The sequence below is a fragment of the Postia placenta genome (assembly GCF_002117355.1).
Source record: "Postia placenta MAD-698-R-SB12 unplaced genomic scaffold POSPLAscaffold_5, whole genome shotgun sequence".
In the NCBI taxonomy this organism is placed as follows: domain Eukaryota; kingdom Fungi; phylum Basidiomycota; class Agaricomycetes; order Polyporales; family Adustoporiaceae; genus Rhodonia; species Rhodonia placenta.
Window position 1 is genome coordinate 2,128,377 of NW_020169836.1, and position 24,340 is coordinate 2,152,716.

General features: G+C 52.6%; 7 protein-coding genes across 7 annotated transcripts in view; 2 read left to right on the plus strand and 5 right to left on the minus strand.

Moving 5' to 3' along the window:
• Positions 1–979, minus strand: part of POSPLADRAFT_1140122 (hypothetical protein) — a gene marked incomplete at both ends in the record, with an annotated part of 3,000 nt that extends 2,021 nt beyond the window's left edge. The window contains 4 exons of the mRNA XM_024485131.1: positions 59–171; positions 232–474; positions 539–867; positions 925–979. Coding sequence (XP_024340476.1) covers positions 59–171; positions 232–474; positions 539–867; positions 925–979 — 740 coding nt within the window. The remainder of the gene's footprint in view (positions 1–58; positions 172–231; positions 475–538; positions 868–924) is intronic.
• Positions 980–2,312: 1,333 nt separating this feature from the next.
• On the plus strand, positions 2,313–6,839 carry POSPLADRAFT_1139899 (hypothetical protein; the record flags this gene model as incomplete). The annotated part of the gene is made up of 15 exons (XM_024485095.1): positions 2,313–3,221; positions 3,275–3,350; positions 3,406–3,494; positions 3,546–4,067; positions 4,110–4,197; positions 4,253–4,341; positions 4,392–5,042; positions 5,144–5,291; positions 5,312–5,378; positions 5,864–5,995; positions 6,045–6,077; positions 6,110–6,207; positions 6,256–6,305; positions 6,657–6,745; positions 6,794–6,839. 15 exons carry the CDS (start codon positions 2,313–2,315, stop codon positions 6,837–6,839), a joined length of 3,087 nt encoding a protein of 1,028 aa, XP_024340477.1.
• A 19-nt stretch (positions 6,840–6,858) lies between these two features.
• POSPLADRAFT_1140102 (hypothetical protein) lies at positions 6,859–7,224 on the minus strand (the record flags this gene model as incomplete). The annotated part of the gene is made up of 1 exon (XM_024485129.1): positions 6,859–7,224. A coding segment is annotated over one exon (366 nt), but the record flags the coding sequence as incomplete, so codon positions are not given.
• Positions 7,225–9,188: 1,964 nt separating this feature from the next.
• POSPLADRAFT_1139589 (hypothetical protein) lies at positions 9,189–11,047 on the minus strand (the record flags this gene model as incomplete). Its single annotated transcript, XM_024485062.1, has 2 exons — positions 9,189–9,426; positions 9,957–11,047. 2 exons carry the CDS (start codon positions 11,045–11,047, stop codon positions 9,189–9,191), a joined length of 1,329 nt encoding a protein of 442 aa, XP_024340479.1.
• Positions 11,048–15,244: 4,197 nt separating this feature from the next.
• On the minus strand, positions 15,245–18,782 carry POSPLADRAFT_1140083 (hypothetical protein; the record flags this gene model as incomplete). The annotated part of the gene is made up of 10 exons (XM_024485125.1): positions 15,245–15,592; positions 15,710–16,299; positions 16,341–16,653; positions 17,023–17,104; positions 17,381–17,430; positions 17,842–17,924; positions 17,973–18,127; positions 18,342–18,449; positions 18,528–18,633; positions 18,689–18,782. 10 exons carry the CDS (start codon positions 18,780–18,782, stop codon positions 15,245–15,247), a joined length of 1,929 nt encoding a protein of 642 aa, XP_024340480.1.
• Positions 18,783–19,953: 1,171 nt separating this feature from the next.
• POSPLADRAFT_1138787 (hypothetical protein) lies at positions 19,954–20,292 on the plus strand (the record flags this gene model as incomplete). Its single annotated transcript, XM_024484950.1, has 1 exon — positions 19,954–20,292. A coding segment is annotated over one exon (339 nt), but the record flags the coding sequence as incomplete, so codon positions are not given.
• Positions 20,293–21,866: 1,574 nt separating this feature from the next.
• On the minus strand, positions 21,867–24,105 carry POSPLADRAFT_1138968 (hypothetical protein; the record flags this gene model as incomplete). The annotated part of the gene is made up of 9 exons (XM_024484976.1): positions 21,867–22,226; positions 22,279–22,391; positions 22,446–22,515; positions 22,581–22,783; positions 22,852–22,904; positions 22,957–23,327; positions 23,388–23,630; positions 23,695–23,993; positions 24,051–24,105. 9 exons carry the CDS (start codon positions 24,103–24,105, stop codon positions 21,867–21,869), a joined length of 1,767 nt encoding a protein of 588 aa, XP_024340482.1.
• Positions 24,106–24,340: the final 235 nt, after the last annotated feature.

Sequence of the window (24,340 nt, forward strand, 5' to 3'; positions counted from 1 at the left end):
GTTCTCCTTGAGCTTCATGGCCGCGTTCAAGGCCATGAAGTGCGGCTTCGCATGGGACCGAATGATCCCAACCTTGTCGAATCCGTAGGTGAACCCTTCGCGGATCGCATAGTTGTCAAGGTCTGGGTGAGGTATCACACAGTACTCGTGGATCTTGGCTTCGTCGCTAGCCTATACGCATTGTGGCGATGACTCGCATCAGTCGTAAATTATCGAGCTGCAGCAACTCACCTCCAGAACCTTGTGCCTGCCACCATCCTTCCACTTGGCAACATATTCCTTCATCACGTCAGGCATTGGCATGATCGCAATGTATCCACGATCCCACAATGCATGGAGATCGGCACGGACTGTATGCAAGTAAGTCCACGCGTATCGGCATGCGTCCTGGAAAGAAGACGCACGGAAAACCTGGTTGTGGCGTGAATCCACGCTGAGCTCTGTAATGTCCCACCACCACTCCAGAGCCGTGAGCTATGTATGTGTGTATGTACATCGTCAGATACACCGCCTGCGCTCAAGAGCCACTTGAGCTTACCACATCCGGCTTTGTGGCCCGTGGCAACACATGGCATTGTTGCACGGATTTGTCCTTTATGCCTGATATGATGCAGGCACCCTCATTCTGAGACGCATCGATGGCGCGCTGTCGTGAACTCCTTGTAATGGCGGTCTTGCGTCTCACTCGCCGTGATGGACTCCTCTGAATCTCCGGCGCGCGTGTTGGAATCTTCTGATTCTCCGGCGCGCGTGTTGGAATCTTCTGATTCTCCGGCGTGCCTTCCCGGGACGGCGTATACTCGTCTTCTTCGTCTAATGCTCCCCTTTTCCGTTTCCCATCCGCCGTCTTGTTCTCGCAGTAATCAACTGTGTACGGGCCACCGTCAGGGCAAAGCCGTCAAAGGTAACGACGAGGACCCATACCTTTCGGCAAATGTTTCAGTCTATTAGATCGTCTCGGTTTGAAGCCGTCAACCATGGCGAGCGCATTTGTAGAGATGAAGTGGAGGGTGGAGGTGAGGAAGAAGACGGAGAGAGTGAGTGGCTCAAGCGGCTTTGGCTGAGTTCATATTATATGTTGTGAAGCGCGTGACCACAGGCCACAGAGGCCATTGTATTCCAATTTGGATCTTGTGGGCATCGTCGACGCGGGTCAGTGACTGGCGACCTCCCGCATATTACCTAATCTGCATGGCCTGTGCGAGGTGAGTTCTTGTAGTTGTGATATCAGATGCACCGTCTGAGGCGCGGGAACCGTGCCCCGCTGATCGGAGAGAGACACTGTTAAGGTCGCATAAGGAAGCACGCTTGTCATTTGCTTAATCGGAATTGTGCAGTCAGTCTGCGGAAGACTCGACTCAAAGGCACGAAACTCACCTAGGTCATGTTGAACGACCCCACTGGCGCGAAATATTCCCAAGTGAACGTCTATCCGTCCGGCTCAAGAACCATGTTCTCGCCGCAAAAAGATGGATCGGGTGACAGTGAATGGGACTGCTCCGAGAGGAGTAGATCATGACATCGACGACACAGCTATAGTTATTGACTCATTGAGAAATTTAAACAGAAAGCTGAACTTGGCCCGCCCTATTCTTCCGAAGGTCTCAAACATCCCCCACACAGAATCATGCATATAGAAGGCTTGGCTTGTATCTACATCATGTACAAATTGCAAACCTCATAATGAAACAGGTCCAGATAGATTCTGATGACAAGCATGAGAGGTCAAGCACGACTGTCCTCACACTGTCAACGTTTGACGTAGCGGCGCACTGTCCACTGAGGATGTTCCCAAGGTGGTGCGTCATAGTATACAATGAGGAAGCCGCGGCGATTGCAGCACTTCACGACACTCTCAGTCGAGGTGAATGTGCCCGTAGAGGACATTCTGCATCATATGGAGACAAGGACGCAGTGTCCTGTGATAACAAAGATCTACGTCTCTGCAGGAGTCGAATGTGAGGGTCTCTGAGATACAAACCACACCGCAGAGACAAAACGAACGCACCCGACCTGCATATCACCTGTACCCGCATGAAGTAATCAAAGATGCTGGATTATGTGTCTCACAATCCTCATGGGGCTCACAGGGCTCACAAAGACCTATACGACTGCATAGAAACGGTGTGCGCACTCGAGGGAGCCTAAATGCACTGCACAGTGATCGACTACAACAGTCAAGACGTGATTGGCCTCGGGGTTCTCCGAGAGTAGCGCTGACTAAGCACCCGCTAAGGGCACTGGTGGCGCATGCTGTTCGCGCTACACCATCGTCACTACCTCGCTGAACTCGCGATACAGTCGACATAAAAATGAATGTCCTTGCCATCCTTATTCCTGACATGTTTTATACACGCGCTGCTGAGCACCTCCCACGCGAAAGTACTCCTGCGCTTTCGGACGACACTGGCAGCTCCTCTTCACGCGAAAGCTCTCCACCGGCTACACCTGTCTCTGGACTCAGCCGTGCACCATCTATCTCTTTTGATGACAATTCTAAGCATATACCCACTGGCGACGGCACAGATATCAAAATCCTTGAACCAGACGCGGACTCCTCGCCACCAGAAGACATCACGCGTCCGCTGAAACGGAGACGGTTGGCGGACACAAGGGCTGATGAATTCCGTTCGGACAGAGCGCTTTCGCCTGATACTTGGAGCGACGCGACTGAGGCCGATGACGGCGTCTCCTTCGGTTCTGGCCGTGTACCCATCAGCGACTGCACAAGTGTCGGGGATGTCAAGCCAGATGCGGTGGACCCGTCGCTAGAATACGTCTTCCGTCCGTCGAAACGGAAACGATGCGCGGACACAAGGACTGATGATGCTTGCGCAAAGAGGGAGCGGACGTCTGGCACCTCGAGCGACGCAATCAAGGCCGAGGACAGCGCTTCATTCGGTCTTGGGCATATACTTGTCCGCGAGTGTACGAGTATCAGGTTCGCCGAGTCAAACGCTGTCCACGCGGTCTCCCCTCGTATTGATCTACATACGTCACTTGAAGCTATCGCTCGCCCGCCAAAGCGGAAACGGTGTGCACACACGACGACCGATGAGGTCCGCGTTAAGAGAAGGCGGTTGTCTGACAGTCCGAGCGACGCGTCAAAGCTCAAAGATGGGGGTCCTTATGGACCTCACCCTAGATGCATGATCACGGGCTGCGTGTCTGCTGAGGTGGAAGCATGCTATATCCTGCCTCCCGACACGCATCAACCGTTGGTGAGTATGGTGGTTACTACCTCGGCCTCGCAGCTGACGAGGCAGCTTTGTAGGGCGACTGCACGACGCTCCGTATGCCTACTGACTCTAATGCGGCCTATTGTAGCACGCCTGCAAACATCATATTCCGTGCGTAATTACTCATCTCCAACCCGTTTCCCCTTCTCTTACAACCCACGTGCAGTTCGACGTGACCTCCGCATACTATGGGACACAAACCGCCTGCTGATGATACCCCATCCCGATCATATAGACTACCCCGATACCCGCCCTGTATGTATCGTACGTCCCCTTCAAGTGGTCGCTGCACTCACCATCAAGTAGGCCTACAAATACTACGTCATTGCAGAAGATGAGCACCCTCTGGACTCGTGCATCGCCAAGGATTATACCATTACGCCTCCAGTCGCAACGGCTTGTAGCTCGTATCGCTCGCTGGGGTGGCACGACCTGAGTGCGAATCTGCATCTGATGACAATTCGAGTGGGCCGCGAACTCATGAAGCGACCGCTCCACTACGAGAATCATCTAGTTCAGGACGCTCTCTCGCATATACCCACTATCACGCCCGTCTGCGCAGATATGATCGAGCCGGTCTTCTCCCACATCAAACGCGACTCGCCAGTCGAAGGCATCTCCCGCCTGCCGAAGCGGAAACGGAGCCCGGACATAGAGACCGATGAAGTCCCTGCCAAGAGAATGCGCACGTCCGGCTCTGCACGCAACACGTCCAAGGTCGAGGACAGTGTTCCTTTCGGACCTCACCCGAGATGCATGATCACCGGCTGCGTGTCTGCTGATGTAGAGGCGTGTTATATCCTGCCTCCTGACATGCCTCAGCTATTGGTGAGTAGGCGTGACCAATACTTTCGCTTCGTGGCTGACAAGGTGAATCGGAAGATGGACTACATTACGTTCAACATGCGTACCAACTACAACGACCTCCGTTGCCCTGCACCTGGGAATTTTATATTCCGTGCGTGTTTCGCAACATTCTCTCTGTCCTTTGAGCCCTCACATACCGCATGCAGTTCGACGCGACCTCCGAGAACTTTGGGAGACAAATCGCTTATTGATGATACCCCATCCTGACCATTTGCAGGAGCTCCAGCATTGCACTGTATGTATTGTATGCCTTCTTCGCCAATTCACGTGCTCACGCTGATGTAGGTCTACAAATATTGCATCATCGCAGAGGAAGAGCACCCTCCAGACTCATGCGCAACCATGGGCTATTTTGTCACACCTTCCGTTATGAAGGCTCCTTGCTCATATCGGTCTCTCGGATGGCACGAGCTGAATGCAAATCTCCGCCTGATGATATTCCGAGCGGGTCAGAAATTGAGCAAGCGACCACTGCACTACCAACATGTCTTGCGGGATTTGCTGCCCCACAAGGAAATCAATCACGCGTACACCATCATCCAATGCCATGGGTCGTGGACGGCCCGCCTGAGTAAGCAGTTGGTACCTGAAAGGCGGTTGTGGGCAACGGGCGAGCTCTCAGCCTGTCCTGATGGTTATTACCGCCGCCCCGTGAAGCAATATTGTTCCCCCTTGTTGGATGATGATGCTTATCGCTTTCCTCGCCGATTTCGGCCAATTGTCTCAGGGATAAAGAGGAAACGTTCTGGCGACACTAGCGTCGGCACACAGACCTACACCGTGGATGAACATACTCAACGGGAAGTCAGCGTGCGTCAGTGGTGTCTAGATTGCGATCACGCTCGAGATGAGTGGAAGATGGGACCGCCTGCGGAACCTGAGGACGCAGAGATGCTCGCTTATCGACAAGAACAAGCTGGCGATGTACTGGCTGTTGTGAGAAAACTTGGCTCGGTGGAGAGCTATTTCTCAAGGTACATTCTCTGTCACATTTCAAGGCGAGTTTTGGCTGACGTCCTTATTGAAATGCTATACAGACGCGGTCCCAGGTTTTGATACCTAGCCCCGTAGCTTATGTTATGACGGGTTTCACGTGCCCGTCAGTCTTAACCATCCAGCATACTCTGTCGGAGAACGACCCTTGTTGGAGAACTCCATCGACCCGCCGCCACGACTGGAGCTTATGTGAGCACGTTTATCTACAGGCTTAGATGGAGTGATTCTGGCATCTCGCATCCTCCCGGATGAGCCAAATGCGCTTCCTGACCGTGCGTCGTGATTGCGAGCAAAGGGCGGGAAGTACACTTGTATTGAAGAGCATTGCGCTGCCTTGGTCCCTTCATTCCCAGTACATTATCGCATGGTATCCGTAGGTCTCGAGCCATCGGCTGCATGACAGAGTCTCCTTCTGGCCGCCGCGGACACTATGCGTGGTGCTTGCGAGACCACACGGCGTCTATCGGGCGTCGTCACATATAACATTACTTCCGATTAAAACCTCTGGTATGTTCGATAGGTGTCCTGTCTTACTCCGTTTACTAATGTCGGTAGGCCTGGCATGCTCGAGAAGAATGGGCCGTGCTGCATCACAATTGCTAGCAGCGGCATGATGTACAACGCGAATTTATAAGTCCATATACCCGTATGTGCAAGCAGCAGCAATTCGATGTTGGTGACTGACCGGAAGGCATTCTAGGTCCAACCCTTGGGCATCGGATTTGCGTATGACAATCTGCCTGTCTTCAACCACCAGGAAGTGGCAGTCGATCTGTTGAATACAAGAACTACAAGCATGTGGGATCGTCGATGCTGATCGTTCCTGCAAATCATCTCCTCCGGCTCCCAATCCCGCAACTACCAGCGGCAGGCTCTGAGCTTCAGACAGCATTGTGAGTTCATTTCTCTGCCGTAGACACGGCGGCTGATACCACTTTGTAGGAATGGTGGCCACTGTGGCCCAGCCTTCTCTGCGTAAGTGGTGCTACTTGACCAGATGATTCGAGGTGTCTCATAAACGAGACAAGCGATATTCCTGAGATCATTATGGCGAAGTACACAGCTTCGTGTATGATGAACCCGTACATCTCAACACGAACTGATGGTACGCTCTTTCATGTGCGTCGGGTACTTCATCTCACACGATGCTCAGATTTTGTTGCCACGATACCCAAGCCTCATGTTGTGCAGTCAGAAAAATCTGTCCGTAACTCCTCACCATACGTATCACTCGACTGATCCTGTCAACCGCCTCAGATCCGTTCTCGTATCGTCGTCAGCAGTCACACCTGTAATTCAGAAGTAGGCTGCCGCAGACATTAGGTAAGATATGCATCTGTTGGGTTACACACCCGCCTCCTGATTCAGTTCTACGGCTAGATTCGGGTGTGCTACGAGAACGAGCCACAGCACAACCCTCAGCGGTAGCTCAGTCGAACTGTGTCGCTGCGTTTATACACCCGCTCTTGGTCGATCGCGACTGAGTGCGCAGCTTGTAGTCGAAGTTGTCATTTGCCCTTGTCACTGGCGTGAGAACTATTCTATTTATATGAGGGCAATCCTGTTGGTTTCTTGACCACGGCCTACAATCCGCTGATTGTCTCCAAGAATGACACCTCCATCATTTTGGCGCCCTCTCAGTCGTAAGTCTAGGTGTTCTCTGTGATCTCAAGATTAGATTGATCTCGTAGTCAGACGGGCAGACCACCTTCGGACACAGCGGACACAGAACAGTGACCAATAGTTCCAAATACCATCAGTGAACGATGCGCCCATACACACAAGTTTTTGGCACTCGTACAGAGACATAAGACTGCCGCATGGTCAAGGAAACCCACGCATCCCTGCACGACCTGGTGATCGCTTTGTACCCCACCGCTTCCTCACTGCACGGGCTGAACGAGTGCGTCGCCGCACTCTCTCGCTCGGCCTCACACCTCAAAGAGTTCACGTACTCGGTGCCCGCATGGCTCGCGAGCAATACAAACGAAGCAACTGCGCGGTCCATGTGCTGAGAATGCCGCCTCGACCCTACCAAGAAGGATCTGCGCGACTCGGATTCAGAACCGATAACACAACCGCCTAGTATGTGATTCGACTTGCTTGAGCTGACGTTGTGTAGAGCTCCTCAAACGGTTTATGTTGGAACTGTAAGTATACATGAGATGTAGCTACTCGATTTGCCCTTGCTCGACGATTCCTGGCGCCTCGTGCGGTGCTCTGTCTTCCTAGTCGTCATCTTTGGCCCCCGCGCCGCGCATGGAGCCTTTCTCTGGCCAACTTGAATGTACGTCACGCTGAAAGGCACTATATGACAAATGGACCGGCGATTGTGAGTTGTTGCCGCCGGTAGCATCGTTGAGAGTGAAGACACGAGCTCACCTGACCCATCGTCTGCGGGAAGACTCGTGCCAATGTGTACCTTAGCGCCTATGTGATAGAGGAGACAGTCGGGTGCATGGAATACCTGCTCCCAGACTCGCCGTGAATGTGCTCTGGACCCAAGACTCGCAGCATTCGGGGTAGGGCTAGAGTAGATGTCCATTAATGAAAAGGAGTTACCATGAGCATAAGTGTCATTGCAAGTACGCAACTGCGAGGCCAGTCAATGGTTTTCACGCGTCGATGAAGAAGCATAGCAGATCAACGGCCTATTGGTGCAACGAAACACCGCTCACAACTGGCTGTGATACGGAACGATGCAAGAAACAAGAACACGGAAGGATCACACGTACAGGACCACACTGCTCTGGAATCAGTGATGGCTATCTGTAATTGTGATACTTTCCATAGACCACATGGCGAGAATGAATGTTATTGTGGCATAGGTCAAGAAGATGGACTGCTACTTCCAGCTATAGCGGTTGGTCTTCTGGATGAAGAAGGTAAAACAAGTGCCAAACAGCTAGCATCTCGTGTGGCACGTATAGGATTGTCATTGCGAGCTAAGAGGCTCAGGACATAGCAAGGGCGAGCTTAGTCAAGGTGATTGTGATCAGGTGAGGCCGCTTGAACATGAATACCATCTGACGCAAAAACACTAGTTCCATGTGGCTTTCCTGCACATATTGGCTGAGGCAAAGCTGGTGAGCTAGTCAATACACCATTTATGAGCATGTGAGCAAAGACAAACCAGTCGTCAGCGACTCATGTGGAGAGACACAGCAGACACCTAGCCATGTGGATCATCGGAGTGGAGGGGAGGATAACTTGGTTGATATTGGGGATGCTCAATTCTTGTTGCTCACTCATTCATTCGCAGATCAACCACCTTTTTTGGCAGATATTTTCAGCCCTGACTGATCGCTCAACCACCTACTACCAAAAAAAGTGGTCGATCTGTGAATGAACGAGCGAGTGACAAGAATTGAGCACCCCTATTGGTGGCTCTGCTCACCCTATCCAAATGGCCCAGGTGTCACAAGTTGCTACATCACAGACTATTTTTTCCATTTTCCTTTTATGTTCTTTTCCCCTTCTCTGGGTTCAAACCATGAATGTAGGTCCTCAGGAGGAACAAGTGAGGCACCAGTGTCCAATCGAGTGCCCAATGAGTTGACCACATGGCTGCCAAGTACGCAGTTGGGTGTGTCTGCTTGGAGATTGCCCTCAGTTCCCCGAGACAGAGCGGACCTAGGCAGCTGAGTCACCCCGACTGCCAGTGTCACGAGTTGGCATGGCGTCTAGCTGTTTTTTAATTTTTTCCTTTTCGCGGGCTCGAACCCGCGACCTCTGTACTACATGCCTGATATGGACGCATCGCTATCTACTGTACGATTAGATTAGATGGGACGGCAGTGCACGACACAGCTCGGGCTCCGATGACACAGCCGCTCTGACTCACCGGCCCCCGGGGCCGCGTTAGCATGCTGTGCACAGACCAGCTGCGCACGGACCAGTGCGCACAGCCTCCCCTAAACTCCTCCTGTATATAAGCCGGCCTCTGCTGCCCTAGGGACCTCAGTTTCGACCTCTTGTCCCTAGGTCAGTAAGCTCCTGTATTCTCTCACTTACCTTACACTAACTAATACATTTCTTGTCCCTAGCCTTAGGTTTGAGCCCAGCTCACCATCGCTTTGGTAAGACTCAGTCGAACGCCCCCAGCGTCCTTTGTTTGGTTTTCCCCAGTCGCTTGACCCTAAGTCGCGACAGCCAGGATTTTTCCGTTCCCCTTTCTGTACATCCCGGTCTGGCATTGAGACTCAGTGCCCTGTCTCCAAAGATAAAGGGAAAAGTGTACTCGATGAGAGTCAAACCGGCAGCCAGTTGGACAGGTTTTGCCCACATGATGGGGCTCATCAGGAAGCTTAACCGCTGCCCCAACCTGACCAGTGAAAGTAGAAACTACTTGGTACTTATTGCTCAATGCCACCTGGATTCCCTCATTAGGGCGAATCCCAGACGAGACTGGAGCTGATACAACGGTCTATACTCCTATATTGATGCCTGACTCGTAGATGACGAGCGAGGACTTATGAACAGTACGTTGTCCTGAAGATCGAGCGAGGAAGTCAAGAATGACCACTACCCCAAGCAAGGAGGAGCAGAGACTTGAATGAATAACCAGGTCGAACTTAGGGTTCGACCGACTAATGGTACAACTAGTTATACAAGTACCGGCTACGCACGGACCACTGTATCTGTGTGGTCGTGTTAGTAAAGAAGGAAACGTAGTGGTACGATACCAGGCACGAAGTGCGCACGGACCCCATTATGTAAGCTACATAATGTTCAACCTGCAGGTGAGTGCTAAGACGGGCGCCAGTATGGGTGCTAGTAGTACAAGAAATAGAACGGAAAGATAAATGTTTCATTACCCCCCTGCCAGAGTCGAAGTCCTATTCGACTACTTACTGCTCACCGTCTCCATACAACTCCCAGTCCACGCCATCGTCTTCCTCTTCATTGAACCATTCGTTGCACACGTTCCTTCCCACATTCTTCCATTCCTCGCCAGAGAGGTGCTCCTGACGCGGCCAGGAGCTATCCCACGTCCATTGAGTAGTGTCGGGTGTCCAGTCGGGGTCGACTTTGCGAAAGATGATGGGTGTATCGGGGCGGGGGCATGAGGATCCTGCAATGGGACTAGCCTGGGGTTCGGGGTTAGCGCTGCACGGTGGGGGGATGGGTACCGCCTTTGTCTGCCTCTCTCTTTCCTTCCTCTCCTTTGCCTCGTTGATGATTCCCTCGAGGAACACGTTGTCGACAACCACCCCCACGTGTTGTGCAGGTTCTTCAGGTGGTGTGGATATGTGTCGCTTCATCGGCCTGGTTCCGCACTCTCGTTCCAGGTGTCCAGGGGCTTCCTTTCCGCATCTTGTGCATTGTATGTCCGGACAGTCTCGTACCCAGTGTCGAGACAATCCGCATTGCCTACAGCTTCCCTTTGGGGTCCAACCAGGGTTGGGTTGCCAGTCGGCCGGGATGGTAGTGCTCTGCGGCGTTGCTTGGAGAAAAGGGGACGGGATCGGGGGATGCCTGAAGGCAGACATCGGTAGGGGTGCGGGTAGGGGTAGGTACGCGTTGGGGATGGCGCATGGGATGAATTTGTTGTGTCGTGCCCAGATGCTGTGCGGTAGGAGCGGTTGAAAGCGATGGGCAACTTTCAGGTTGTCGAGTCGAATGAGCTCGGTGAGGACATGGTCGTCCTGTTGACGTAGGAGCCGCTTGTGGTGGTCGATGGCCTCGTCGGCTGCCTTGACAGCCTCGTCGTATTCACGGCAGGCGGAGAGATACGCTTCTAGTGCAGCGCGGTCAGTGGCATTGGTTGCCTCGGGGTGATGGGTTTTGAGTTTATTGAAGACGTCGGTGGGGTTACTGAGAAGTAGTGTCAGCAAAGTGCTGTTGCCGACATGGGTGTGCTTAGGGGTGTAGATCGAAATCCTCTTTCTGCCCTCGGTTGAGGGGGCATTGAACTGATCGAGGAATGGGAGGGTGGAGGACATGTTGGTACGAGTAGGGGTGTAGCGACTGGGTTGAGCTGCTGTCGACTCAGTTCAAGTTCTTCCTCCTCTTGTACTCCGTTAGCACTTCGTCCGCAGTCCCTGTCAGGTTTGCTTCGGGTTCCCATGAGTCATCCGCAGTTGAGTAACCCTTCCACCTGACACGATATTTGCGGCGCCACATCCTCTTGTTCTCTCAGTGTCCGATGATGGCTTCGACTTTGTAGTTATCTTCGCCTTCGATAAGGTCAGGGGGTGGCCTCGTGTAGTTCGGACCATGGATCTCCGTCTCCGAGTAGGGAGATAGAAGCCATTCGTGGAAAATGGGGTGGACTCGCCAGGTGCTAGGGAGGTCTAGCTTGTACGCGACCATTCTGATCTTGTCTAGGACTTTGAACGGCCCTTCTCGCCTCGGGGCTAGTTTCCTGGATGGGTACGGCAGCTTCAAGTTCCGGGAGTCTAGCCATACCAGCTGACCTTTACGGAAGGAACCCCCCTTCCTTTTTACTCTCTTGGCCAGGACGTTCTGTGCCATCTCCATTGCTGCATGTGCTTCCTCGCGGATGTTTTGCAAGTCCTTGAGGCAATAAGCCGCTTGCGGCGTGTTTGATCCAGGGTGCGCGGTGGGTATTCCACACAGTTCATATCCCATCATGAGTTTGAATGAGGACGTCTTCGTCGTGGAATGCTCGTGGGAGTTGTGAGCAGATTGTGCGGTGTGAAGATGGTCAGCCCACTTATCCGGATCATTGGCAGTGAAGCAGCGGAGGTAGATCTCCAGCTCTTGGTTCACTCGTTCTGTCTCGCCGTCGGTCTGCAGGTGGAATGCCGTACTCATGGCCGATTGAATCCCAGTCATTTTGCAAAGTTCCTGGAAGATTTTGGACGCAAATTGCAGTCCTCGGTCGCTGATGATCTTGTCTGGGAGTCCAAACCACTTGTAGACCTCTCGGTACATTGCGTCTGCCGTCCCAAGAGCATCAATTGTTTTGTTGCATGGGATGAAAATTACCCCCTTCGTAAGGTCGTGGTCCACTATGACCAAAATGGAATCAAAGCCATTGGACGGTGGCAAGTCGGTGATGTAATCGCACGAGAATGTGCTGAAGGGCTTGGCATTTGCGCGGGGTCGAATGGGGGTGATGGGCAGTTGGGCTGGATGCGTGTTAACCTTCATTTGCTGGCAGATGCCACAGCCGTTAACATAGCGAGCAACAAACTGGGCCATGCTCAGCCACCAGTAGTCACAGCGCAAGCCGAGGAGGGTTTTCTGAACACCGGGGTGTCCTGCGGAGGGGAGGTCGTGATAGTGGGAGACGAGATGTTTGCAAAGAGACTCATTTGGGGGTACATAGACCCAATCCTGGTATAAGAGGAGGTCATCATCGATGGACCAGTCTGTTCCAGTGCGTGGTGTTCCTCCAGTGCGCGCCGCAGTGAGGCCTTCCTTCATTATTGGGTCATCCTTAAAGGAAAGGATGGTGTCGCGGGTGTCGATGTCGATGGCAGCGACCCATACTTCTGGTGGGAGCATAACGACGTCGGTGTTGTCATTAGAGCCGTCATCATGGTCAGGTCAGTGGGAGAGAGCATCGCTCTGCACCATTTGGGTACCAGGAATGTGTACCAGGTGGAAGTCAAACTCGGTCAGTTTACTCACCCAGCATGCTTGTCGTCGGTTCATGTCTTTGGCTTGTTTCCAATATGTGAGGTTCTTGTGGTCACTGAGAATCGTCACTGGGTATGGGCTGCCGATGAGGTAGTGCCTCCACTCATCTAGTGCGCGGATGACCGCATATAACTCCCTGTCGTAGATGTCATAGTTTCTCTCTGCTGCATTGAAGCTTTGAGAGAGGTATCCGCAAGGATGCCAGTCGCCGTTGTCGTCGCGCTGGCGTAGTACTGCTCCGGTTGCAAACTTGGAGGCGTCGGTTTCGATAGCGAAGGGTCGGTTGGGATCCGGCATGCGTAGTACCGGTTCTTCTAGAAATGCCTTCTTGAGGGTCTCGAAGGCTTTCTGTTGGTCAGATCCCCAGGTCCAGGCAATGTCCTTCCGGGTGAGAGCAACCAGCGGTTGCGCTTTGTCTGAGAAGCCTTTGATAAACCGGCGGTAAAGGTTTCCAAATCCAATGAAGGTGCGTACTTGCCTGAGGTTGGATGGCACCGGCCAATCTGCAATGCCAGCTAGTTTGACAGGGTCCATTGCGATTTCTCCTGGGCAGATGATCATGCTGAGGAATTCGACTTTGGTGACATCAAAGGCGCATTTCTCCGGTTTGAGGTAGAGGTCGTGTTGTTGAAGTCGTTCGATAACACATCGTGTTCGTTCCTCATGTTCTGCCTTGTCCTGGGAAAAGATCAGGATGTCATCCATGTAGATGCAGAGCCAGCCTTCTTGAAGCATGTCTGTGAATATTGTGTTCATCATCCGCTAGAACGTAGCGGGGGAATTACACAGCCCAAAGAACATCACCGTTGGTTAGTACAGCTGCGGGGGTTTGCCATCAGTTCCGGGTACGATGAACACTGCCTTCCATTCGTCCCCTTTCTTGATTCGGACGTTGTTGTATCCGGCGCGGAGGTCCATCTTCGTGAACACCTTGGCGTGCTTCAACTTGTCAAGGAGGTCCGATATAAGCGGGAGCGGGTACCGATATTTGACCGTGTTCTCGTTGAGCAGCCGGTAGTCTTGACAGGGGCGTAGTGAACCGTCCTTTTTACCAACAAAGAAGAATGGACTCACCAACGGGGATTTCGAAGGGCGAATGTACCCTTTACTCAGGTTCTCCTCGAGGAACTTGTCGAGTTCTTTTCACTGTTGTGGGTTGAGCGGGTAAACCTGTTGCTTCATGTCCGCGAAACCCTCCTTGAGGTTGATTTCGTGGTCATATTCGGTGTGGTCTGGAAGTCGTGCAGCGGTGCCTTTGTCGAAGACGGGGAGGAGATCATGCAGGTAGGATGGTATCATCTGTGGTAGCATTTTTTCTGTCTTGCCTTGGGTGTTCGAGGCCACAAGTTCGGTGGATGTTGTGACTCGCCTAATGTTGTGGTGTATTTTTCAGATCATGCCGTTGTGGAGTCGTTTGTAGCCGAACGAGAGTTCAGGGAGTCGTCCCTTGAGCGGAACATCCCTTACTGCTAGGGATTCCTGTTCCTCGTACTTGGTGATCATCGGTGTTCCTGATAAGTAGGAAATGATGAACTCATTGTCGTCGATGTCCTCCGCTTGTTCTTCAATGGACGCAATACCCGTTGACCCAAACCCATCCTCCCCGTGTTCAGTTTCGTCGATGCAGTTGGTTAGCGTTACTGGTGGAATGCTTATCCTTTCAAGGATGAGCTGGGCAACTCGGTCGCCGGCTTTGACGGTGAATGGGAGGTCAGAGTTATTGACCAACAGGACTGAGACCTTGCCTCGGTAATCGGAGTCGATTACTCCTGCAGCAACATCGATTTCTTTTAGCGCTAGACCGGACCGAGGTGTGATTCTTCCGTAGTGTCCTTCGGGGATAGCCATGATAAGATCGGTGCCAACCAGGCCTCGTCGTCGGGCAGGGATGATGAGTTGATGCGTGGCAGAGATGTCATATCCTGCTGCGCCACTAGTCTTTCGTTCGGGAAGGATTGCGTGCTCCGAGGTGGAGATGACAACGAATTCGTCCTCCGTTGGTTCTGGGAGTGGGGTAGTTACGGCCTTCTTCAGTTCTAGCCGAGCCACTCGCCTTTGGTACAGGTCCATCTTCCAGGCCCTGGTCTCGTCTTTCGTCCACCGGTGGTTTAGTTCAACTTGTCCAGTTTTCCAGTCTATCTTGGGGTTTTCGAGCTTGAGCCAGGTATGGCCGAAGATGATGTCTTCCTTGCCGATGCTGGCGACGTAGGCTTTGACAAATCGGGGTTCTCCGCTTATCTTGTAAGATAAGAGAGCTCTTCGCGTGATGAGTGCTTCTTTGTTCGGGGTTCCATCCACGTTGAAGACGGGGATGGGTCGGGGAAGGGGTTCTGTCCGAAGTCGATGTTCTCGGATGAATCTCGGGCTGATGAAGATTCCTGTTGCGCCGCTATCGATGAAAGCACGCGCCTCGACGTCTTTTTGTCCCACAGTAATTGGAATGTGCAGAGCGCGTTCATTTCGGACTACTAAAATTACACGGGACAGTGAAACGGATACGGGCAGTGGTTGCGTCGGCTCACCCTGCCCCTTCAAAAATCCTCCATCATAAGTTCTTCATACAACTCCCGCTTTTCGTCAGCGGAGAGTGTCTTGATTCTGGCGCAGAAGTCGTCCTTCCCAGATCCTCCCTGGTTCGGCCTCCCACCCCCTTGTCGTGCGGCCGCTTTCTTGCGGCAATCCTTGGCACTGTGGCCCTTGATGTGGCAGTAGAAGCACAGGTTCCCGTCCCTGTGGAGCTTCTGATCGGCCTTGTTGAGAACGGCTCCTAGTTCCCATTTCCTTCCTCCCGATGTGGAGGCGAAGGTTGATGCGACGGCAGCGGCGTCGATATCCATTGGTTCGCCATAGTCCCTGGTGTCTGTGATGACGAGAGCCCCCTGCTTGGCTGCATCGGCATTTCGGACTTCGTCGTACCAGGCCTTCATGGTGTTGGGTCGATCCCTAGTGACCCTTGTTGCAAGAGCAAAATACAGCTCCTTCAGGAGTCCTTTGACGAAGTTGGCATGGAGAGTGTGGTAGTCGTTCTCGATGCAGTTGGTGCCATTGACCTCGGTGTCCTTGAGCTGAGCCTTTGATGCTAGCTGCTCGAAGCGGGTGACGTAGTTACCGAGGGAGAGCGCCGTCTTCCTATCCTTCTGTCGTTCAGGTAGTTTCATCAGGATTTGATGTGCCTTGATTCGCGTTCCGTGCTCAGGGAACACCTCTTCTAGAGCGGCAACGAAGTCTGCCCAAGTGGAATAGACCTGGACTCCCCCTGCTGACTTTTCGTAATACGTGTCCGCCCATGTTTTCCCCAGATCCTTCCTCATCAGCGCTACAGTGAAGGCAATCTTTGCTTCATCGCTGAGTCGGGTGTTGTTGGTGGCGACGAAGTAGGAGAGGATGCATTGGATAAAGCGTCTGAGGTCCTCTGCTTTTCCGCTGAAGGGTTCGGGAGCGGGAATGTCGAGGTGAAGGGGTCGGTTGGCCGTTGACTGTTGGGATTGGTATGCTGTGAGGGTGACAGCGATGCGCTGATTGATGTCTTCTTGAGTGAACATTGCCATAGGGACTTCAACCGGTGCATTGGTTGGTGCGGGTGGAGCTGGTGGTAGTTTGATGTGCGGGATTTCGATGGGGACGTACTGAACTTCAGGGAGTTCGAGTGGTTGTTCGTTGATGGGTGACTGTGCACTTTCTGCTGTTTGCGTAGGTTCGACGTCGATCCGTAGGATGGTGAATATGTCTTCTGGGTGAGTGGGTGGGTGTCTCTGGTAGTAGCTAACGAGTTCTTGATGGGCGATGACCTACGGGTTTGGACCGGTGGCGCGACACCAGGTGCCGCTTTGAGGGTATATGGAAGCCCTTTTGGTGGAGGTGACGAAGCAGAAATCTGCTCAGTCGTACTGGAGGAGCAGTGATCCTGTGAGAGCTGGTAGTCCCAAAGGAACCAGGTTGACTGCGTTGTTCGACGTGATGGTGGATGAGATGTTTGACTAGGTAAAACTAGGAACATAGCTTAGAAAGTTCGACCTTTTGATACAACAGTCTATACTCCTATATCGATGCCTGACTTGTAGACGATGAGCGAGGACTTATGGACAGTACGTCGTCCTGAAGGTCGAGCGAGGAAGTCGAGAATGACCACTGTGAGAACGACGCCGGAAAGACCGCCGGCAGCCAACGTCCTCGATGGACAGGGATCAATGGTGGATAAGGTTACAAACCGATGGGGCTACCTACGGCGCGTGACGCCTACATAAGTCCTATTCCCACACCGGCGCATGACCACGTGACCCGGGCCGGCAGCGACACTTGCCCGACATACCCAAAAGTCAACAACCACTACCCCAAGCAAGGAGGAGCAGAGACTTGAATGAATAACCAGGTCGAACTTAGGGTTCGACCGACTAATGGTACAACTAGTTATACAAGTACCGGCTACGCACGGACCACTGTATCTGTGTGGTCGTGTTAGTAAAGAAGGAAACGTAGTGGTACGATACCAGGCACAAAGTGCGCACGGACCCCATTATGTAAGCTACATAATGTTCAACCCGTGGGTGAGCGCTAAGATGGGCACCAGTATGGGCACTAGTAGTACAAGAAATAGAATGGAAAGATAAATGTTTCATCTGGTAGACACTGCATGTCATCTCATAAATGCCACGCATGCAGTTGCGTACTGTTTCTGTAGCCGATATCCCGAGAACCATGGATATTGTAGGGGAATGCACTAGGAATGAAAGGGTCCAAGGCAGCACAATGCTGTTCAATACAAGTGCACTTCCTGTCCCTTGCCGAGAATCACCACACACAGTCAGGAAGTATGTCTGGCTCATCCGTGCAATTGGAGATGTCAGGATCAGTCCATTTGTACCTGTGGGTCAACGTGATCATATAAGCTCCAGTCGGCGACGGGTCGAGGGAGTTCTCCAATGAGGGCCGTTTTCTAACAGACGATGCTGGATGTTCAAGGTTTGACGAGCATGTGCAAACCGTGGCAACATAAGGTACGGGGCTAGATGTCAAAACTTGGGACCGCGTCTATATAGCATTGGAGTTGGAATAAGAAACATCAGTCAAACACTTGCCTGCAAATGTGGTGGAGAATGTACCTTGAGAAGTAGCTTTCCACCAAACAAACCTTTTGCACAACAGGCTGCACATCGCCAGCTTGCTCTTGTCGATAAGCGAGCATCTCTGCATCCTCAAATTCTGCAGGGGGTCCTATCGTCCACTCATCTCAAGCTTGGTCGCATTCCAAACACCACTGACGAATGCCGACTTCCCGTTCAGCGTCTCCGATGTAATCCTGGCTGCTCGCACTGGTGTCGCCAAAACATCTCCTCTTAATCCCTAAGAGGATTGGCCGGAACTGGCGACAAAAGCGGACAGTTTCGTCATCCAACAGAGGAGAACAATACTGCGTTCTGGGGGGGCGGTAATAATTCTTAGGACAGGGTGAGAGCTCGCCCGTTGCCCACAACCGTCTATGTATTATGTGCCCTCTTCGCTAATTGCGTGCTTACGCCGATGCAGGTCTACAATTATTGCATCATCGCAGAGGAAGAGCACCCTCCAGACTCGTGCGCGACCATGAATAATATCATCACATCTTCCGTCATGAATGCTCCTTGCTCATACCGATCGTTCGGATGGCATGAACTGAATGCCCATCTCCATCTGATGATATCCCGAGCAGGCCAGAAATTGAGCAAGCGACCGCTGCACCACCAACATGTCTTGCGGGATCTGTTGCCCCACAAGGAGGTCAATCACGCATACAGCATCATTGAATGGCATGGGACATGGACGGCCCCCTTGACTCACGAGATGGTACCCGACACAGGGCAATACTTAAGCTTCTGCAAATGATCAGGATGGGGTATTATCAATAAGCGGTTTGTCTCCCAGAGTTCCCGGAGGTCGCGTCGAACTGCATGCGGTAAGTGAGGTGGCAAAGAACAGAGAGGACATTGCAAAATACGCACGGAATATGATATTTCCAGGTGCGTAGCAACGGAGGAAGTTGTGGTTTGTTGACGGCCAAGCGCATCCGTTCGCCCCGCGTGTGCGTGCGCGCATGACGCCGCGTTATCGCGTCGGGATCAGCGCGACGTTGTCGCGCCCCTGGCGTTCCTGACCCGCACTATATATCCGGACTCCTTTTCGTTTAGCCACGTACCGTAGATACTGGCGACTCACCGCATTACGATACGTTATATACCGTCCCTGTTTCGATGCGAGCTTCAGTTGATCTTACCTCACTGAAGCTCGTAAGTCCCTATATTTCCCTATGCACTGTACATGCGCTGATCCCCTGTAAAGTGACCAGTAGTCGCTAGGTACAGTAATAAAGAGTTGATCTTACCTCACTGAAGCTCTGACCAGTAGTCGCTAGATTCGACGTCGCTCGTACCTCGTTAAGATAGTTTGTACACATGTTAAACATAATGTAGTCCATCTTCCAATTCACCTTGTCAGCCACAAAGCTAGAGTATTGGACACGCCTACTTACCAACAGCTGAGGCATGTCAGGAGGTAATATATAGCACGCCTCCACCTCAGCAGACACGCAGCCGGTGATCATGCATCTCGGGTGAGGTCCGAAAGGAACACCGTCCTCGACCTTGGACACGTCGCTCGGGGTGCCAGACATTTGCATTCTCTTCGCACGCATTTCATCAATAGCCGTGTCTGCGTGTCGTTTTCGCCGCATATGACAGGAGCTGCTTTCAAGTGGCGAAACTCGTTCGATGTGGACAAAGACCGGATCGATCGCATACGGATGAACCTTGTTTATCTGGTAGTCTCGGCTAGGTATATGCACGGAATAGTCCTCATGATGACTCGATGGGATGCAGTCGGCTATAGAACTGGACGAAGGATGTGCAGAGCTTCCCCGCAGCGAAGAGTGGCCGCCCAAAAGCTCAGGGGTCCTCAGTTCGCGTCTGAGGTGGCCAACGGCAGAGACATGAGCCATGTGAGAGGCATAGCTAGTGGAAGCTTCCATTGCCGCATGGTGGATGGCGCAAGTTCATGGAAGGTAGTGGTTGTGTTGGACCAACAGCGTGCGCCACTGATGCCTTTGGGTGATTGCTTAGTCAGCACCACCGTTAGGTCCGGTTGCGAATTACGCCTCCAATCGCCCGTACACGCAAAGTTCTGGTACACGTTGTAGGTTTGTCCTCGACCAGTCCGACTCGGCGCTGATTGGCGTGCTCAGTGTGCTCAGCGTTGGGTGTTGAAACACGCCGACCCGCGTGGTCAGGAACGAGCTCGCAAGCTCGGGCGCGCGAGTAGCCGGGGGCCGGAGGCCCCTATCGTAGTATATAACGACCCCGCGCGATGTACGTACCGCACGCGATTGTCCCTTACGGGCATCGCTACGCCCGTGGACAAACGCGCCCCGCACCGTTCGCACCGTTGTTCCAACATTGGGATGTTCGGCTATGGCATCGGTGCTGCCGTTGTCCTGCCGGATCCTCAGACGACACACAGTATGTGTCGTAGTCACCTGCAAGCGGGCCTTTCGATGTTATCGTTACAGCAGCTCTGTTCAGCGAGCCATTTTTGCTATTGCAGCATGCATTGAGTTATGGCACTAGGGCACGATGCCTGCCTGACGAGGCTCCAGATGGTGTGGTGGCGTAGTCGCTGTGGCCTCCGGACCCCTTCAACGCGTGGTAGTGTCCTGAATCTCACAGATGTTCACGGGTGCGACCTCTAGACTTCTACATGAACGAGCGGGTCTCCCACAAGCCTCAACGACTTACCGATTCAATGCAACATACTCCAAGTATCCCGGGTATTGTGAGAGTCAATCATTTCCTGGTAGCTATTTCTTGAAGAGAAAGACGGCGGTCGTCAGGGGATCGACAGCCTGAGGTTGATCTGTGGGGGCAATGGTCTCATTGTGCGTAGACCTTCGATTGCGTCTCGCGTTGACGCAAGCAATACTGAGTACATCAGGATCCTTGTTTACACCGCACATATTGTGCTCATGCAGCAAACGTTGGGCCCTTGTTAAGCATCAACGTGGCGTACGGGGGACCAGCTATGGGCTGATCATCGTACAGGGTGAGGCTCAGAGGTTGAGTCTTGGATCCACACCTAGGAGAAGACTACCTCACATGTTCGACACGTTAACATTGTCCCACGATCAGTCGTTATATTCCATCAGGGAGGCGAACGACCTGTGTTCCTAGACTCACAGGCGAGGCATGCGGGAGCTTCCAAGCTCTGATACAGATTGAGCTATCAGAGATGCTCTTGACGTTTGTCAGCTTACGATCATTTCTAGCCTCGAGTGACCAAAACTCGAGAAGGCATCAGTTGCAAACTGGTATCAAGCGCGACGCGATGTCACCGACTCACTGCACCAGAACGGTTGATACACGCTAGGTGTAGTCTCGCAGACTCTGCTGCCTTCGGTGACGCACGGCTTTCAGGCTGGCGAAAGTCAGGGGGGGCCATTGCTCGAAGTTATCACTGCTATGATTCTCATTGGCCGATCATTGATCGCGACTTGCTCTAGGCGCCGGCCTTTCGTAGTCTCCGCGTGAGTCCTTTTTAACGTCCTTTGACGACTGATGCGTCAAGTGCCTTATACGCTCATGAGCCGAGTAGTGACCAGATTCCGCTCGCCTCGACACTGTATGAATGTATTTACGACCGGCGTTTCTATACTCTCCCATTACTAGACAGCGCGCTCGTACTAATCCTTCAACTCGATTTGCCAATCACGCCCAGGCGTCGTACATGATAGGCTTGATTGTTGGGGGACTACGACATGAAGTCTCAAATGAGCAAAATGGCATTCATGAACCGGTTGTGCACTGTAACGCCCTGGAATGTCCCAAATAATGCAACCGGCCTCTCGTGTCTTCGACAAGTATCGTTATGATCAGATTGCCTTTCACAGACATGGTGTAGAAAAATGCATAGATGGATGCATGATGGGCTACTACATAATTGGGCAATACAAGGTTAGTCATAGCAAGGCATATTTTGCATGTCCAAACTGGCCATGGGGCTGCATACATCCTGATAGTCACTCTTGGGCCAGCTTCGACTGAGTAACGCGTGGATTTCTTGGTTCCGACTAGAATTCGCATCCGTTATGATAGGAGTATGAATGAAATACAGCCAACGCACCGATTAAGACAGCTAGAGCGAAAGGTCACCTTGGGTAATGGGATGCAAAAGTGTGCTGTCTGGCTTTTTGTTTGTGTATCGTTGGAAGAGAGCCAGCATATTACGGAGAACGTCGATCGCTTCATAGTCGATTCCGTGGCGCTTGTAGAAAGCATCTAGAGCCATTCGGAATCCCTCTAGTCCACTCTTCGATAGCATCAACCCCGCATTGTATATAACGAATTGGGGAGGAACTGGAGATTCCACATAGGCTAAGGTCTTGACATCCCTCGGAAACGCAGCTTTTTCCTCTGTATCTGGAAGGTCGCGATGGGCAACGACACAATATCTGTAGACGGGGACATCGGACGCTGCAAATAGCTCGGCTAGCGACTAGATAGCACCGTGAGCAAGATACCAGTTTAGGCCATATCTCTGGACTCACCGAAGCTCCACCTATGGGGACAACAGATCGTGCGAGATAACTGTCGATAATGTGAGGCTCAGGCACGAACATGAGATGCCCTTGGTCCCACAAGCAGTGGATATCGGCTCTCACTACGTGGGATATGGATCAGGGCTACGCTGACCGACCGGGACATATACGCTCACATAAGAAGATATTGAATGGGGAGTCGACGTCAAATTCATCAAGCCCCCACCACGCCGCCACTCTCGCACACTACATGTGCGGATGCATACGAATCAGGGTTGCACGAATTTCACCATGGACTATTGGTGACTTACTCTACGATCGTCGGTTCTTCGGGGGACAACGTGACACCCTTGGACTGACTTGTCATCCTGAAGACTAAGCAAGCACCGCGATCCAGTAGGCGCCAAATGGGCAGCATACAACTTCAGATTGCTACCGCACGGTTCGCCTTCAGGCTTTGGGGCCTTCGCCTTGGGGTGTTTGTCCTGATCCAAAGCTTCTGGACCCACAGGAGCTGTAGCGCCACACGAGGACGTTGAGGTAAGTCCATGCCACATGACAAGGCAAAGCATAACGTCGTACCTTTGGGGTGTTTTGGCGTCACTGCTTCGCCTGTAGAAACCGTGTCGAGAAGACTACAAATAGGGTAGGTGAATGCGACGCCACGGCTCAAACGTGCTCACTGACCTGGATGCTTCCTCTGCCGCTTGCTCCTTTTCCTCCTTCATGATCAACTCTGCGTCCCCGGGTGGTGGCGCAGTCCACACGTCAGACAAGGTCAGGACATCCTCCACGAAGCTGGATGCGTCGACTTCGAGCTCAATTCTCTTGCAGAACGCCGTCAGCGCCTCCACCCATAGTTCCTTGTTCTCCTTGAGCTTCATGGCCGCGTTCAAGGCCATGAAGTGCGGCTTCGCATGGGACCGGATGATCCCAACCTTGTCGAATCTGTAGGTGAACCCTTCGCAGATCGGAGAGTTGCCAGGGGCAGGTGCACCGGCCACAAGGTCTGGGTGAGGAATCACACAGTACTCGTGGATCTTGGCTTCGTCGCTATCCTATACGCATTGTGGCGACGACTCGCATCAGCCGTTGATTATCAGGCTGCAGAAACTCACCTCCAGAACCTTGTGTCTGTCACCATCCTGCCACTTAGCCAAGTATTCCTTCGTCACGTCAGGCATTGGCATGATCGCAATGTATCCACGATCCCACAATGCATGGAGATCGGCACGGACTGTATGCAAGTAAGTCCACGCGTATCGGCATGCGTCCTGGAAAGAAGACGCACGGAAAACCTGATTGTGGCGTGAATCCACGCTGAGCTCTTTGATGTCCCACCACCACTCCAGAGCCGTGAGCTATGTATGTGTGTATGTACACCGTCAGAGACACCGCCTGCGCTCAAGGGCCACTTGAACTTACCACATCCGGCTTTGTGGCCCGTGGCAACACATGGCATTGCTGAACGGATTTGTCTTTTATGCCTGATATGATGCAGGCACCCTCATTCTGAGACGCATCGATGGCGCGCTGTCGTGAACTCCTTGTGATGCAGGTCTTGCGTATCACTCTCCGTGATGGAGACCTCTGATTCTCCGGCGCGCGTGTTGGAATCCTCTGATTCTCCGGTGTGCCTTCCCGGGACGGCGTATACTCGTCTTCTTCGTCTAATGCTCCCCTTTTCCGTTTCCCATCCGCCGTCTTGTTCTCGCAGTAATCAACTGTGGCCGGGCCACCGTCAGGGCAAACCCGTCAACGGTAACGACGAGGACCCATACCTTTCGGCAAATGTTTCAGTCTATTAGATCGTCTCGGTTTGAAGCCGTCAACCATGGCGAGGACATTTGGAGGTGAAGTGGAGGGTGGAGGTGAAGAAAGAGACGGAGAGTGTGAGTGGCTCGAACGGCTTTGGCTGAGTTCATATTATATGTTGTGAAGCGCGTGACCACAGGCCACAGAGGCCATTGTATTCCAATTTGGATCTTGTGGGCATCGTCGACGCGGGTCAGTGACTGGCGACCTCCCGCATATTACCTAAATTGCATAGTCTGTGCGAGATGAGTCCTTG